Below are 17,695 nucleotides of genomic sequence, written 5' to 3'. Positions count from 1 at the left end.
CGATACCTGTTTTGGTTTCAGGAGGTCTCTGACTCGAGAAGACAACTCCCTGGCTTTCTCCTCCGGGAGAAACACTTTTTTCTGGACTGTGTCCAGAATCATACCCAGGAACAGTAGATGTGTAGTCGGAACCAGCTGTGACTTTGGGATATTCAGAATCCAGCCGTGCTGGCGCAGCACTTCTGAGATAGTGCTACTCCCACCAACAACTGTTCCTTGGACCGTGCCTTTATTAGGAGATCATCCAAGTACGGGATAGTTAAAAACTCCCTTTTTTCGAAGGAGTATCATTATTTCGGCCATTACCTTGGTAAACACCCTCGGTGCCATGTACAGTCCAAATGGCCGTGTCTGGACTTGGTAATGGCAAACCTGTACCACAAATCTGAGGTACTCCTGGCGAGGATGGTAAATGTTGACAAGCAGGTAAGCATCCTTGATGTCCCGGGATACCATGTAATCCCCCTCGTCCAGGCTTGCAATAACCGCCCTGAGCGATTCCATCTTGAACTTGAATTTTTTTATGTATGTGTTCAAGGATTTTAAATATAAAATGGGTCACACCGAACCATGCGGTTTCGGTATCCCAAACCGTGTGGAATAGTAACCCCGTCCTTGTTGAAGTAGGGGCACCTTGAGTATTACCTGCTGGGAATACCGCTTATTAATTGCCTCTAGCACAGCCTCCCTGCCTGAGGGAGTTGTCGGCAAGGCATATTTGAGGAAACGGCGGGGGGGAGACATCTCGAATTCCAGCTTGTACCCCTGAAATACCATTTGAAAGAAACAGTGATCCACCTGTGAGCGAGCCCACTAATTGCTGAAATTTTTGAGACGGCCCCCCACCGTACCTGGCTACACCTGTGGAGCCCCAGCGTCATGCTGTGGACTCACAGGAAGCGGGGGAAGAATTTTGATTCTGGGAACAGGCTGACTGGTGCAGCTTTTTCCCTCTTCCCTTGTCTCTGTACAGAAAGGAAGCGCCATTTGACCCGCTTGCTTTTCTGAAGCCGAAAGGACTGTACCTGATAATACAGTGCTTTCTTAGTCTGTGAGGAAACCTGAGGTAAAAATATTTCTTCCCAGCAGTTGCTGTGGATACGAGGTCCCAGAGACCATCCCCAAATCATTCCTCACCCTTATAAGGCAGAATCTCTATGCGCCTTTTAAGTCAGCATCACCTGTCCAGTGACAGGTCTCTAATACCCTCCTGACAGAATGGACATTACATTCATTTTGGATGCCAGCCGGCAAAATATCCCTCTGTGCATCCCTCATATATAAGACGACGTCTTTAATATGTTCCCATATTAGCAAACTAGTATGCTTGACAGGGTCACCGACCACGCTGCAGCAGCACGATCTGCAGGTCTCAGTCTAGTACCTGAGTGTGTAAATACAGACTTCAGGATAGCCTCCTGCTTTTTATCAACAGGTACCTTCAAAGTGGCCGTTCCTAAAACGGCAGTGCCACCTTTTTTGACAACCGTGTGAGCGCCTTATCCACCCTAGGGGATATCTCCCAGCGTAACTTATCCTCCTGGCGGGAAAGGGTACGCCATCAGTAACTTTTTTAAAAATTACCAGTTTCTTAACGGGGGAACCCACGCTTTTCACACACTTCATTTATTCATCTGATGGGGGAACAAAACACTGCCTGTTTTTTCTCCCCAACCTAAAACCCATTTTTAGAGGTGCTTGGGTTAATGTCAGAAATGTATAACACATTTATTATTTGCCGGGATCAAGTCACGGATGTTCCTAGTGGATTGTGTATATGTCTCAACCTTGTCGACACTGGAGTCAGACTCCGTGTCGACATCTGTGTCTGCCATCTGAGAGAGCGGGCGTTTTTGAGCCCCTGATGGCCTTTGAGACGCCTGGGCAGGCGCGGGCTGAGAAGCCGGCTGTCCCACAGTTGTTACGTCATCCACCCTTTTATGTAAGGAGTTGACACTGTCGGTTAATACCTTTCACCTATCCATCCACTCTGGTGTCGGCCCCACAGGGGGCGACATCACATATATCGGCCTCTGCTCCGTCACCATATAAGCCTCCTCATTCAACATGTCGACACAGCCGTACCGACACACCGCAAACACACAGGGAATGCTCTAAACGAGGACAGGACCCACAAAAGCCCTTTGGGGGGACAGAGTGAGAGTATGCCAGCACACACCAGAGCGCTATATAATGCAGGGACTAACTGAGTTATGTCCCCTATAGCTGCTGTTTCTATATAATGTATACTGCGCCTAAATTTAGTGCCCCCCCTCTCTTTTTTTAACCCTTTTCTGTAGTGTAGACTGCAGGGGAGAGCTAGGGAGCTTCCTTCCAGCGGAGCTGTGAGGGAAAAATGGCGCCAGTGTGCTGAGGGAGATAGCTCCGCCCCTTTTCCGCTGCCTATTCTCCCGCTTTTTTATGGAATCTGGCAGGGGTATTTACCTCATATATAGCCCCTGGGGCTATATATTGAGGTATTTTTGCCAGCCAAGGTGTTTTTATTGCTGCCTCAGGGCGCCCCCCCCAGCGCCCTGCACCCTCAGTGACCGGAGTGTGAAGTGTGTGAGAGGAGCAATGGCGCACAGCTGCAGTGCTGTGCGCTACCTTGGTGAAGACTGATGTCTTCATGCCGCCGATTTTCCGGACCATCTTCTTGCTTCTGGCTCTGTAAGGGGGACGGCGGCGCGGCTCCGGGACCGAACATCAAGGCTGGGCCTGCGGTCGATCCCTCTGGAGCTAATGGTGTCCAGTAGCCTAAGAAGCCCAATCCAGCTGCAAGCAGGCGAGTTCGCTTCTTCTCCCCTTAGTCCCTTGCTGCAGTGAGCCTGTTGCCAGCAGGTCTCACTGAAAATAAAAAACCTAAGTCTATCTTTCTTTCTAAGAGCTCAGGAGAGCCCCTAGTGTGCATCCAACCTCGGCCGGGCACAAAATCTAACTGAGGCTTGGAGGAGGGTCATAGTGGGAGGAGCCAGTGCACACCAGGTAGTCATAAATCTTTCTAGAGTGCCCAGCCTCCTTCGGAGCCCGCTATTCCCCATGGTCCTTTCGGTGTTCCCAGCATCCACTAGGACGTCAGAGAAATTATATTACATACACATATAGTTTCCAAAGGTCTCCAGTTACCAAGAACAATCTTACATATTAATGATTAGTCACTGGAAATATCCTATTATCCCATATTGACCAACTTCACAATAACATTCTTTTCTGCTTGTTCTTCACTTGGGTTCTTTACATTCTATAAAATGATAGGTAGCAGCTGATTGGTTAATATGGGCAACTTCTCCACCGGCTTACTTATCCACTCTTTCACTGCCTGATACATGAGTGTCATCATTTCGTAAACATGAAGTGATGGGGAGTGGCCACTTATACAGTACCGCATACTGTATGATGTGATTAGATGTACCATGTACATTATATGTAAAGCATCTGCTAGTGTATACCAGTGGTGCACAACAGGTGGTACATTATATGTAAAGCATCTGCTAGTGTATGGCAGTGGTGCACAACAGGTGGTACATTATATGTAAAGCATCTGCTAGTGTATGGCAGTGGTGCACAACAGGTGGTACATTATATGTAAAGCATCTGCTAGTGTATGGCAGTGGTGCACAACAGGTGGTGCCAGATGTCTAAATTAGGAATTAAGCCACATCCCTTTTACTAGGTCATATGTTTTGAATCCTTTCGGTCTCCCCTGCACCGATAGCTGTAATACTGGCCACACCATTGGGGAGACAAAGTGGAGCAGTTGCCCAAAGCATAGTTATTTGTAAGAGTGCGCTAGATAAATGACAGCTAGAAGCAGTGGTTCAGCAGAACTTTGTGTGGGCCCAGTCCCAGTGCTTCTAGAGAGAGTAGTTGTTAAGGCTATGCCCCACAACAGTGCCCTTGTTAATTTTCTGAAGCATAGTAATACCTTAGTTATTATACTCAGTACCCCTCTCCCCCCCCACACACACACACAGACGCCACTGCCCAAATTCACATTATAACATACTATGTCCCCAGTTCATATTATGCCACACTACAGTGCCCACACTTCATTACCCCAGTTCATATTATGTAACATTCTAATGCCCTTCAGTTAAGTTTATACCACATCACAATAAGCAGGGGTATAACTAGATATACTGTAGGCCCCAAGGCAAAGTTTGTAAATGCCCCTATGTATCACCCAATGGGGACAACTGTAACTTTGACAGGGAAGGTGGGCCTCTCTCAGATCTGGGCCCATAGCAGCTGCACTCCCTGCACCTACTACAGATACAGCCTTGGCTAGAAATGGATAGGTTGCTTTGCACAACTTCTACACTTTATCCACCTCCAAGGCTTGATATATCTACCCCAGTGGCTGAACCTGCCAATAGACCCATGTACACAGCACCATGATCAGTGTACAGCTTTATCACACACACGAATGGCCATATTGTAAGAAGTCCAGTCAGATGGTGCAGGGTTTCTTCTGCCTTTACTGGGTCTTATTATTGTGGTCTATAGATGACAACACACACACACACACACACACACACACACACACACACACACACAGTTATTGTGAATATATTCCGAATCCATTTACCAAAATGGCCAATAATAATCCAGCCAATTTAAATTAGATTAGCTATCTTTTGTGGGCATTAAATAAGGCTACAGTGATTCATGAAAGTATTCACAGCGCTTCACTTTTTCCACGTTTTATTATATTACAGCCTTATTCCAAATTGGAATAAATTAATTTTTTCCCCTCAAAATTTTACACACAATACCCCATAATGACAATGTGAACATTTTTTTTTTTTTAGATTTTTGCAAATTTATTAAAAATAAAAAACTAAGAAATCACATGTACATAAGTATTCACAGCCTTTGCCACGCAGCTCAAAATTGAGCTCAGGTGCACCCTGTTTCCACTGATCATACTTGAGATGTTCCTACAGCTTAACTGGAGTCCACCTGTGGTAAATGCAATTGATTGGACATGATTTGGAAGGCACACACCTGTCTATATAAGGTCCCACACTTGACAGTGCATGTCTGAGCACAAACCAAGCATGAAATCAAAGGAACTGTCTGTAGACCTCATAGACAGGATTGTCTCGAGGCAGAAATCTCGGGAAGGGTACAAAAAAATATCTGCTGCTTTGAAGGTCCCAATGAGCACAGTGGCCTCCATCGTCTGTAAATGGAAGAAGTTCGGAACCACCAGGACTCTTCCTAGAGCTGGCTGGCCGTCTAAACTGAGCGATCGATGGAAAAGGGCCTAGTCAGGAATGTGACCAAGAACCTGATGGTCACTCTGTCAGACATACTTGCCTACCTGACCCTCTCCATGAGGGAGAAAATGCTCTGTTCCTGGACTATCCTGGTAATGTATGATTGCCATCACCTGTGGTGAGCTAGTTAATTGATAAGAAGGGTGTTTCACCACAGGTGATGGCAATCATACATTACCAGGAAAGTCCAGGAACAGAGCATTTTCTCCTTCATGGAGAGGGTCAGGTAGGCAAGTATACTGTCAGAGCTACAGCATTCCTCTGTGGAGAGAGGAGAACCTTCCAGAAGGACAACCATCTCTGCAACAATCCACCAATCAGTCCTGAATGGTAGAGTGGCCAGAAGGAGGCCACTCCTTAGTAAAAAAGCACATGGCAGCCCGCCTAGAGTTAGACAAAATGCACCTGAAGGACTCTCAGACCATGAGAAACAAAATTCTCTGGTCTGATGAGACAAAGATTGAACTTTTTGGCGTGCATGCAAGGCGTCATGTTTGGAAGAAACCAGGCAATACCATCCCTACAGTGAAGCATGGTGATGGCAGCATCATGTTGTGGGGATTTTTTCCAGTGGCAGGAACTGGGAGACTAGAGAGAAAGATGAATGCAGCAATGTACAGAGACATCCTGGATGAAAACCTGCTCCAGAGCGCTCTAGACCTCAGACTGGGGCGACGGTTTATCTTTCGGCAGGACAATGACCCTAAGCACACAGCCAAGATATCAAAGAAGTAGCTTCAGGACAAATCTGTGAATGTCCTTGAGTGGCCTATCCAGAGCCCAGACTTGAATCCGATTGAACATCTCTGGAGAGATCTGAAAATGGCTGTGCACCAACGCTTTCCATCCAACCTGATGGAGCTTGAGAGGTGCTGCAAAGAGGAATGGGCGAAACTGGCCAAAGATAGATGTGCCAAGCTTGTGGCATCATATTCAAAAAGACTTGAGGCTGTAATTGTTGCACCAACAAAGTATTGAACAAAGGTTGTAAATACTTATGTACATGTGATTTCTTCGTTTTTTTTTATGTTTAATACATTTGCAAAAATCTCAACTTTTTTCACATTGCCATTATGGGGTATTGTGTGTAGAATTTTGAGGGGAAAAATTAATTTATTCCATTTTGGAATAAGGCTGTAACATAAAATGTGGAAAGAGCTGTGAATACTTTCCGGGTGCACTGTATACTGGGCCAACTACCCAAACTCTCAGGTCACACTGACTGGAACTACAGCTTCTATATTAATTCTACTAAATCTGACCTAACGTTGCTTCCAACTGATGCTATCCCAGTTAATTAGAACAAAAAGATGTGGAACTGCGCTTATATAAAAAAAAAATATTATTTTATTTAACACTGGTAGGCCAGTAAATGTCAAAACACTTTCATAATATTATTAATAACAATTGTAGAAATACCAAATTCAATATCTATCACCATAAAAATAGTTCCATATGATGTTTAGCCCTTACAAATTGCTCATCACGCTGATGTCAAAAAGTTGAGACAGCTGCTTAGGATTGTTCGGGAGGCAGTCAATTGACCGCTGCTTAGCACTGCTGCGCCTCTTTCCCAGACGGACGAGTGGTGCAAGTAACACCGCCTCTGACAGATTCTAGACACAAATTGGGAAAGTCCTCAAAATAATGCAGCAGGCTATACCAATACTATATGTCAGCGTGTAATATTTAATTCACTAATTGGTGTTGGCATATCACTTTATTAGTTCATTCTTTTAATACACTATTTTTATTAGCTCCAAGGAAATGTTCTGTTCTTTTTTTGTACATATCCTGCTTAATTACAGTGGTGCTTGATCCTGGCAATATCTAGGGTAACCCTTACTTCCCTGTATATATGCCCTGAGCCAGCCATACTGTTAGTGGGGTTCTCTGAATACAGGAGCAGCTGAGGAAACATCTTCAGCCAGCTCCAAGTTACAGACTAATTAGGGCAGGCTCCAAGAAATCCCTCTCCTCATCCACCTGACACTTAAGGGCCCCATACACTAGAACAATAATGCCCGATTTCATCCGATTTCGACCTTTCGGGCCAATAAATCAGATGAAAAGTGGCAAATCGGATGTGTTTTACATCCGATCCGATGCGCGGTCCCGTAAGGATCGAAGCCCCTAGATCGTTAGTGCTGCACTCGTGATAGGCCAGATCCCGCAGGCATGGCTGGGATTGCATACGATACATCGTATGCAATAGGACCGCATACGATGTATCGTATGCAATCCTGCTGCCTGGGAAGCTGCTGGGCGGTTCAAGGGAAATCGCATCCGACTTTATCCTCAGACATGTCACTGTAGTGTATGGGGCCCTTTAGTTATGTCTCTGATTCTCCCTTAACAGACTATGAGGGTCTATGTACTAAGCACTGGAGAGAGATAAAGTGGACAGAGATAAAGTAGCAATCAATCAGCTCCTAACTGTCCAAGCTTTGACACAAATTCCCTAAAGTGTCAGACTGAGGCATAGCCTGTGTAGTGAGAAGAACGAGGTTGGTGATGTTATCTAATTTTCTCTGTATAAATAAGTAATGTAATGAACAGGGAATGAAGTGGCATCTGAGGCTGTACAGTCTTCCACCATCTTTAAAATGTCATGTAATGTCACTTTGAGGAATCTGACAAACATCACCTTGCCAAACACTAAGCTACATTATGAGAACATGTCCAAAAAGGCTTATGAAAACATGCCCGAGAAGGCCACTTTATGAGAACATGTCCAAAAAGGCTTATGAGAACCTGCCCAGGAAGGCCACATTATGAGAAAATGTCCAAGAAGGCCACATTATGATAACATGTCCTGATGTCCAAGAAGGGTTGCTCATTGACTATCGATGTCTGACAAACATTGATAGTCAGGGTTCAATGGATTTACCATCACTGGCAAGATTTTTTGTTTTAATGTTCTACCAATATTAGTTAACAGAGCAAAGAATGAGAGGATGAGAGAGGGAAGTTGTCTGGATCTGTTACGGTATAGGACCAGGAGCACATGTATTTTTGGTGCAAAATGCGTCTCTCAGCATAAGTGCCTATATTGGTATAAAAACATGATGCTACTGAATATTAGACGAAGATATATATGAAACTTAGTTATCATGTGTACATTAGTTGTAGTCAAAAGACACAAAATTCCAATATGTGCATGAAGAACCACTGCTCTAGGATAAGGAAGGTAACGACAGTCACAAGTTTCCTAATAAGCATCGGGATTTTAACTACGCCATACAGACTGGAAATTAGCCAGCGACGTCGCTGCTAGATGCATGATGAAGAACAGATATACACTGGTTTACCATGCATTTGTTTTTATCTATATCACACAGTTGATGATATTTTAAAAATAACTCCCAGGTGATGCTGTATGCCAGGTGCAAGTGGGAGCTGTGAGAGGGATGGAGTGGTGAAACGCGTCAAAATTTCCCAGCTGCGTCAATGGCGTGATTTGCATTACTCTAAGGGGGGAACACAAGGAGGTGACTCACATATAGGAATATTTCACTTTCATTATTTCCATTAGTATAATGTTAAACTGAAAAAACAGCAACAATTTAGCTATGATTTGTTTTTCCAGCATACAAACTCATCAGTAGATGAAAGAGTTACTGATTAATGTTAACGAGGTTGAATATAATAAGTCACTTACCCGGAGAAATCTGCAGAATACTGTCCATAATCAAATATATAGACTCTTGCTATTTGGCACAAGGTGAGGTATCCCAAAGCAAACACAAAGCAGTATCTAGAAATAAATAAAACATGTAATTAATGCTCTGCCATAATCACATTCTGTATAAATTAGCTTATGAATAGAGATACAAAATTGATAAATAAAACAAAAATTTACATTTTTCATAATATAAGTTGTGGTAGATTTAAATATATTATTTATACAGCATCAGTGTTATCGGCTGAAGTCTCCAGCGGCGTAACCTCCTTAAGTTCTTAAAGGAGAATAATTACTCCAACCTACAGGAACAGTAAATCACCTTCACACTCTGCATTTTTCTGGTTATTCCAGTATCATGTTCATCCAGTAATCAGGAGGATTGTGAAAGGTCTGTGGTGATACAGGACGGGAGTAAATGGAAATGCAGATGGCTCTTGCAGTTTTCAGCCTACTGTGTCAAAGTAAAAAATCGGCGAGTGCAAACACGCCGGATCAGGTGCAGACTGAATTGCGTGGCGCTAAAAGACTTTTAGTGGAATTGAAAAGATTGCTTAGATTGCAACGGACGGAGATCAATCCATTTGTCGTGGACCACACTTTCTAGGTGGTGCTTGGAGATCAGATGATCTCCGAGCACCACCTCCTCCTATGGTGTGAACGGGTCCCAGGCACCTCGACCCGAAATACCCGTTCACACTGCACCGTAAGCAGGGTTGAACAGTGTTCAACACTGCTCGGTACCAGAGTTGAAATACCGGGTTATTTCAACTAGCCCCTTTCAGATTGCGCCGACACCCGGGTAGCTGCGCGCTCACGTTCATTAACCCGGGTTATTGCTGGCAGTCTGCAGGCGGTATTATTTGCGCTGCGCTGACAGGTGGCAGGGGATGTCACTATGCCCAGTCAGTGCTGGTGCCGGGTAGCAGGGGACCACCCTACAAATAGAGAAAACACTGGGGCAGATGTATTAACCTGGAGAAGGCATAAGGAAGTGATAAAGCAGTGATACGTGCAAGGTGATAAACACACCAGCCAATCAGATCCTAACTGTTAATTTACATATTGGAGCTGATTGGCTGGTGTGTTTATCTCCTTGCACATATCACTGGTTTATCACTTCCTTATGCCTTCTCCAGGATAATACATCTGCCCCATTGTACCGAATACTGTGCGTAAGCCACAGAATCTGGGATAAATTCCCAGACCTACGGGCTTGTAGTACCGGTGATCAGGGCAGTTAACGCGGTTTTTGTTTGAGCCTCCCTCAGGCTTGGACAAAAATCCGAGTTAACTGAAGCCTGCGGATTTCCACAGGCTATATCTGAATAGTCCCGGCAGATCAATAAACCAACGATAATTAACTGCTGCTAAATTAATTCGTCCCTTTATGTTTTAATATTTCACCTGATTTACGATTCCTTAGAAATCATCACAACATTTTCTTAATTATGAATATAATAAAGATTTAGAAAGTTTAAGGATGTAAATTTAATGCAATTAAAGATTTTTCCTCAATACCGCACTACAATGATCTTTTTTGTATATATTGCAATCTAGAGCTTGTGGTAGCACCCCAGTAGATAATACAAAATTAGGATTATTGTTTTCTGGGAGTGAAAATATTAACTAATCAAAATACACAAGAGATTAGATGGGTGCGGGATAATAACCCAAACTGTGTGACACATAAGCTGTATTTAAAGCACTGTTTCACAAAAGTTCAGTTTAGTCCCACAATCTTCCCAGGTTTGGCAGGAGCCTCATGCTACTGTGCGAATAATGGGGGTCATTCCGAGTTGTTCGCTCGGTATTTTTCTTCGCATCGCAGCGATTTTCCGCTAACTGCGCATGCACAATGTTCGCACTGCGACTGCGCCAAGTAAATTTGCTATGCAGTTAGGTATTTTACTCACGGCATTACGAGTTTTTTTCTTCGCTCTGGTAATCGTAGTGTGATTGACAGGAAGCGGGTTTTTCTGGGCGGAAACAGGCCGTTTTATGGGAGTGTGTGAAAAAACGCTACCGTTTCTGGGAAAAACGCGGGAGTGGCTGGAGAAACGGAGGAGTGTCTGGGCGAACGCTGGGTGTGTTTATGACGTCAAACCAGAAACGACAAGCACTGAACTGATCGCAGATGCCGAGTAAGTTTGAAGCTACTCAGAAACTGCTAAGAAGTGTCTAATCGCAATTTTGCTAATCTTTCGTTCGCAATTTTGATAAGCTAAGATTCACTCCCAGTAGGCGGCGGCTTAGCGTGTGCAATGCTGCTAAAAGCAGCTTACGAGCGAACAACTCGGAATGACCACCAATAACTGCCCCTACTCCCGCTACCTTCCTGCCTGCACCCCCTGGCCCCGGTCACATGATTACACTGCCTCGTCCCATGCAGTGCTGTTCTCATTAACACAAAGTAAATACAGGAAAAAGTGAATAAGGAAAATCAGCATATAAATTATTTTCTTCCCTATGATAGCGACACCTCATCTCCAGACTACAACCAGAACCTCCCCATGCTTGCTGTGTAATGTGAATTATATGCAGACCAAACAAACAAACAAAAAACTGCGTAGGCGGTGTTTAACCTTGAGAGGGATTATATACAGTATGTAGATGAAAGCTGCCCTTCCCCTGAACCACATTCGTACCAGGATAGAAGTAGAGATGATTCTGTCATAAGAGAACTCAGCATTTCACACCCAAGTTCTCACTGTTTCCAGTCTGGGGAGAAGGTACTGTAATTGTAAAGGCAGCATCCTTCTGGGTTTCCTGTGACCGTCTATTAGCAGTATCTCATACTACTCATAGCCTACTATAAAAGTCAGAAATTCCACCGCTGAAATAGATAAGCCAGGATTTACACAACCACTTCAGTGTCATCACCCCTGCACGGACAACAAGGGTTAAAGTACAATTCCTGGTATTCCGCGCAGAATGTTGGTTTGTCCTAGTGTAGGCAAATCTGTCCTGTTCTGCAGCGTTACCGGTGTGCTGGCAGGATGCAGTCACTTACAATCATGTAGGCAAATTATGAAATATTAGAATATCTTAGTAAAATACACATATCTCTGGAAAAGCTTTCCAGGCTGCGGGAGGACGAGTCGTAGGTAAAATAGGATAAATTAAATTTATGTGAGGCTGGTCACCCTGTGACATTAATACATATACATTTACTAGCGCACAGGTTCTCAAACTCGGTCCTCAGGACCCCACATGGTGCATGTTTTGCAGGTTTCCTCACAGAATCACAAGTGAAATAATTAACTCCACCTGCGGACCTTTTAAAATGTGTCAGTGAGTAATGACTACACCTGTTCACCTGCTGGGTTACCTGCAAAACATGCACTGTGTGGGGTCCTGAGGACCGAGTTTGAGAACCTGTGTACTAGCGTTATTTAATGGCAGTAAGAGCATGCAAACTGGTTAATGACAATGGATCCTATTGATCCTATTTGTTTCTATGACCCAGCACCTTGCTGTCGCGAGCGATACGGCGGTGTGTTTTAGGCGCTGCACAACCATCTTATTCGGATTGAATGAAGTGGATACAATAGGTTATATGAAGTTGCTCATCACATTGAGCAAAATAGGTGCAGACTGAATTGTGTGGCGCTAAAAGGTTTTTAGTGGAATTGAAAAGGTTGCAATAATATAAATGCAAGAAACTTTTTCAGATGTGATAGCCAATAATATATTAATTCTATTTTAAAACCTTATTACAGTCTGGCCATGTAGACAGCAGGAAGAAGTGTGGGTTCAGGCCTCCGCTGAAAACAGATTTTATGCACCTCAGAAAAGCATCTACAAAGAACATCCTATTCTATAGCTTAGCCTTACTTTCCTAAGCGTAAAAGAAGAATCAATACACATTTGTCAATTCCAGTCAGTGGCGTATTATAATAGGGGTGCTTGGGGTTCCTGACCTGGGGCCTGGAACTGTCACAAAAGCCCGGCTATCTGCAATTAAAATGAATTTTGAATGATTTAGTATGACATAGACCAGAGGGCTGAAGTAAGAACGCAGCCCGGCCCCCCAAAGCTTTTTGTGTTTCCCAACCCATCAGCCATAGATTTTATAATCTAGTATTTAGACTACATGCACATTACTTTAAGAAAATATATGCATTTGGTTGTTTTTTTCGAGCACGTACAGTACTGAGCTAGAAAAAAATAAATATAAAAGCTTTGGACAAGTTGGCTGATGTATAGTCCTGTGGGCTTGTGGTGCTATTATTGTGTCTTGCAAAATACATGGAGAATAAAGGGATCTACAGTATTTAGCTCAAAAAGCATTGAAAGAATGAGATTTTCCATCACTACATATTGCAGCACCACTATTTATCAATAAAATGTCGCTGAGGCACCAGAGTGAGGCTGCTCCGCCAGAGGCAAGCATAAACTTACCTTTTCACTGGCTAGGTGTGGTCTATCAGTGCACGCGTGACCTGGGTCACACATGCGTACTGCACTGGCAACCAATTCTCGGGCTTCCAGTGCATCGTCTGCAGTAAACGAAAAGCATAATAAACTGAACAATAAATTAGGTAAAAATAAAGTAAACAAATAAGTTTAAAAGAAAAAAGTGCTTTATTTAATTTATTAAAGCATTTCTGTCCTCTATCACACCCTGTTATCACCTTCCTGAAATTGTGATTCTGATCAGTGGATTGCAGCGGTACTGTATACCACAATCCTTGTTAAATAGGCTACCCAATGCTTTGCATGAGAAAGCTATCGCAGGAGGAGACTGGCAAAGGCTATTGCCAGTAATACCGTGGATTTGGGGCTTGGTAAATAGGGATAAGCCTATATGCAGCAATAGTAACCCACCCGTTTTCACCAGATTTAGAGGTCCCCCATACTAATTAAACCTATAGTGGTTGAATTATCAAATGGCGAGAAACCCCTACTAATAAAAACATTCCAGCCAGTGATCCTACTAAAGAACAGTGCAGGGAGCCTGTCTGATCCAAAAATGAGTGATAGCAGAGGACAACAGCTTGTGGTAATTTTTTTTAAAACTTTGCACATATTCAACAACTTAACACCTGTCATAACAAGGGATCTGTTGCATTTACTGTACATTTATGAATAAGCACTTATTAATCTGTATTTTGGTTTAGTGGCCCTTTAAAAAAAAAAAGTCACCAGAGAAGAAATGGTTAATCCAGGGAGCCTAAAATAGGATTTTAAATACCTACCGGTAAATCCTTTTCTCGTAGTCCGTAGAGGATACTGGGGTCCACATTAGTACCATGGGGTATAGACGGGTCCACTAGGAGCCTTGGGCACTAAGAAATTAATAGTATGTGCTGGCTCCTCCCTCTATGCCCCTCCTACCAGACTCAGTCTAGAAACTCTGCCCGAGGAGACGGACATACCTTGAGAGGATTTAAAGTACAGTGGTGAGATCCAAACCAGCACACACGAAACAAGAGGAAAGCCAAGCTAACCCATCTTGAACAGGAACAGCAACAGCTGAACCAACAACAATACTTAACCAAGTAACAGTGCAGGAAAACACGAAGCACTGGGCGGGCGCCCAGTATCCTCTACGCACTACGAGAAAAGGATTTACCGGTAGGTAATTAAAATCCTATTTTCTCTTACGTCCTAGAGGATACTGGAGTCCACACTAGTACCATGGGGATGTACCAAAGCTCTCAAACCGGGTGGTTCCTGCAGAACCAAATTGAAGTTCCTCAGCGGCCAAAGCATCGAACTTGTAGAACTTAGCAAACGTGTTTGAACCCGACCAAGTAGCTGCTCGGTAGAGCTGTAAAGCCAACACACCCCGGGCAGCTGCCCAGGAAGAACCCACTGACCTAGTAGAGTGGGCCTATACAGATCTTGGAACCGGCAAACCTGCCATAGAATAAGCATGCTGGATAGTAAGCCTGATACAGCGAGCAATAGACTGCTTAGAAGCAGGACACCCAATTTTATTGGGATCATAGAGAACAAACAGCGAGTCCGACTTACTGTGACGAGCTGTCCGGTTCACATAAATCTTCAAAGCCCTCACAACATCGAGGGGACTTTGAGGTAGAACAGGTGTCGGTAACCACCGAAACCACAAGAGGTTGGTTGATATGAAACGCAGACACCACCGTTGGAAGAAATTGCTGATGAGTTCTGAGTTCAGCTCTATCCTCATGAAAAATCAAATAGGGGCTCTTGTGAGACAATGTCCCCAGTTCCGACACCCGCCTGGCTGAAGCCAGGGACAACAGTGTGACGGTCTTCATCGTAGAAACTTTACGTCCACCTCCTGTAAGGGCTCAAACCATTCTGATTGAAGGAACTGCAACACCCCGTTGAGATCCCAAGGTGCCGTAGGAGGCACAAAAGGCGGTTGGATGTGTAGAACACCCTTCAAGAACATCTGAAGCTCCGGGAGGGAAGCCAATTGTTTCTAGAAGAAAATGGATAGGGCCGAAATCTGGACTCTTATGGAGCCCAGGCGTAGGCCCACATCCACACCTGACTGCAGAAAAAGTCCCAGTTGAAATTCTACCGCAGGACATTTCCTGTTCTCATACCAAGAGACATGTTTTTTCCAAATACGGTGGCAATGCTTAGACGTTATCCCTTTTCTGGCATGGATCAAAGTCGGAATAACCTTGTCCAGAATCCCTTTCTGGGCTAGGATTTGACGCTCAACTTCCATGTCGTCAAACGTAGCCGTGGTAAGTCTTGATAGACGAACGGCCCCTGTTGCAGGAGATCCTCTAGAAGAGGTAGAGGCCACGGATCCTCCAGGAGCATGTCCAGTAGATCCGCGTACCAAGCCCTTCTTGGCCAGTCCACAGCAATGAGAATTTCTTGAACCTTTTCCCTTTTTATTCTTTTGAGAATCTTTGGGATCAATGGAAGTGGCGGATACACATACACCATCTGGTAGACCCAAGGGGATGCCAGAGCATCCACCGCCACTGACTGTGGGTCCCTCGACCTGGAACAATACCGCCAGAGCTTGTTGTTTAGACGAGAGGCCATCACGCTGATTTGTGGAATGAGCCATCGACGTGTCAAGCACCCGAACAGCTCTGGGTGGAGGCCCCACTCTCCGGGGTGGAAGTCGTGTCTGCTGAGGAAGTCTGCTTCCCAGTTGTCTACTCCCGGAATGAAGATTGCCGACAACGCCACCGCATGTCTTTCTGCCCAGAGGAGAATTCTCATCACCTCTGACATTACTGCTCTGCTCTTCGTTCTGCCTTGTTGGTTTATGTATGTTACTGCCGTCATATTGTCCGACTGAACTTGAATGGCTTGATCTTGAAGACGTGATGCCTGTAGAAGGGCGTTGTATATGGCCCTTAGTTCCAGAATGTTGACTGGAAGAATGGTTTCCTGACTTGACCATTTTCCTTGGAACTGTTCCCCCTGGGTGACTGCTCCCCAACCTCTGAGGCTTGCGTCTGTGGTTAGCAGAATTCAATTTTGAATCCCGAACCTTCAGCCCTCGGTCAGGTAAGAAGTCTGAAGCCACCATAGAAGAGAAATCCTGCCTTTTGGTGACAGACGTATCCTCTTGTACATGTGGAGATGCGATCCGGACCATTTGTCCAACAGATCCAGCTGGAAGGGCCTTGCGTGAAACCTTCCATACTATAGCGCCTCGTAGGCGGCTACCATCTTCCCCAGAAGGCGAATGCAGAGATGCACCGATATCCGGGCTGGTTTCAAGACATCCAGCACCATCAACTGGATTACCAGTGCCTTTTTCAATGTAAGGAATACCTTCTGTGCCTCTGCATCCAGTAACATCCACAGGAACGGAAGCCTCCGTGTTGGTTCCAGGTGAGATTTTGGTAGGTTCAGAATCCACCCATGATGCCGGAGTAGTCGAGTTGAGAGGGCAATGTTGTCCAACAAACTCTCCCTGGATGGTGCCTTGATCAGCAGGTCATCCAGGTACGGAATTATGTTCACTCCCTGTTTGCGGAGGAGAAACATCATCTCTGCCATTACCTTGGTGAACACCCTCTGTGCTGTGGAGATGCCAAATGGCAGAGCCTGGAACTGGTAGTGACAGTCCTGTAATGCAAACCTTACATAAGCCTGATGAAGCGGCCAGATTGGAATATAAAGGTACGCATCCTTGATATCCAGAGACACCCAGAATTCCCCTTCCTCCAGACCTGAGATCACCACTCTCAGAGACTCCATCTTGAATTTGAACACCCGTAAATACGGGTTCAATGACTTGAGGTTTAAAATGGGTCTCACCGAACCGTCCGGCTTCGGTACCACAAACAGGTTGGAATAATAACCTTTGTTCTGTAGCCTAGGTGGAACTGGAACAATGACCTGAGTCTGTACCAGTTTGTGAATTGCATCCTGTAAAATTATACTTGCTTCTTGAGAAGCTGGTAAGCCTGATTTGAAGAATCTGTGAGGTGGGAGTTCCTGAAACTCCAGTCTGTAACCCTGGATGATCAGCTCTATGACCAAGGGATCTTGGCATGATGTCGGCCATAAGTGACTGAAATCTCTTAACCGGGCTCCCACCTACCTGTCTTCCAGGCAGCGCGGTCCACCGTCATGCTGAAGGCTTAGAGGAAGCAGAACCTGGGTGCTGTTCCTATGAACCTGCAGTTGCTGGCTTCTTGGGTTTACCTCTATAACCTTTGAAGGCTGTAGAAGAACCTCTGGTCTTATATTTAAATTTTGCTGTGCGAAAGGACTGCAGAGTCGGAGCAGAGTAGGTCTTCCTAGGTGGAGGAGC

The 17,695-nt window shown here is 44.7% G+C and overlaps 1 protein-coding gene across 2 annotated transcripts in view; it reads right to left on the bottom strand.

Annotated features, from left to right (window-relative positions):
• Positions 1-17,695, bottom strand: part of MBOAT2 (membrane bound O-acyltransferase domain containing 2) — a 492,510-nt gene that overhangs the window by 154,615 nt on the left and 320,200 nt on the right. For both annotated transcript variants that reach the window (XM_063915448.1, XM_063915449.1), the window contains exon 4: positions 8,944-9,039. In XM_063915448.1, the coding sequence (XP_063771518.1) occupies positions 8,944-9,039 (96 nt within the window). The remainder of the gene's footprint in view (positions 1-8,943; positions 9,040-17,695) is intronic.

This window comes from Pseudophryne corroboree, chromosome 4 (assembly GCF_028390025.1).
Source record: "Pseudophryne corroboree isolate aPseCor3 chromosome 4, aPseCor3.hap2, whole genome shotgun sequence".
Taxonomy (NCBI): Eukaryota; Metazoa; Chordata; class Amphibia; order Anura; family Myobatrachidae; genus Pseudophryne; species Pseudophryne corroboree.
Note: the sequence above shows the minus strand (reverse complement) of the source record. Positions and strands in the feature narration are given on the sequence as shown.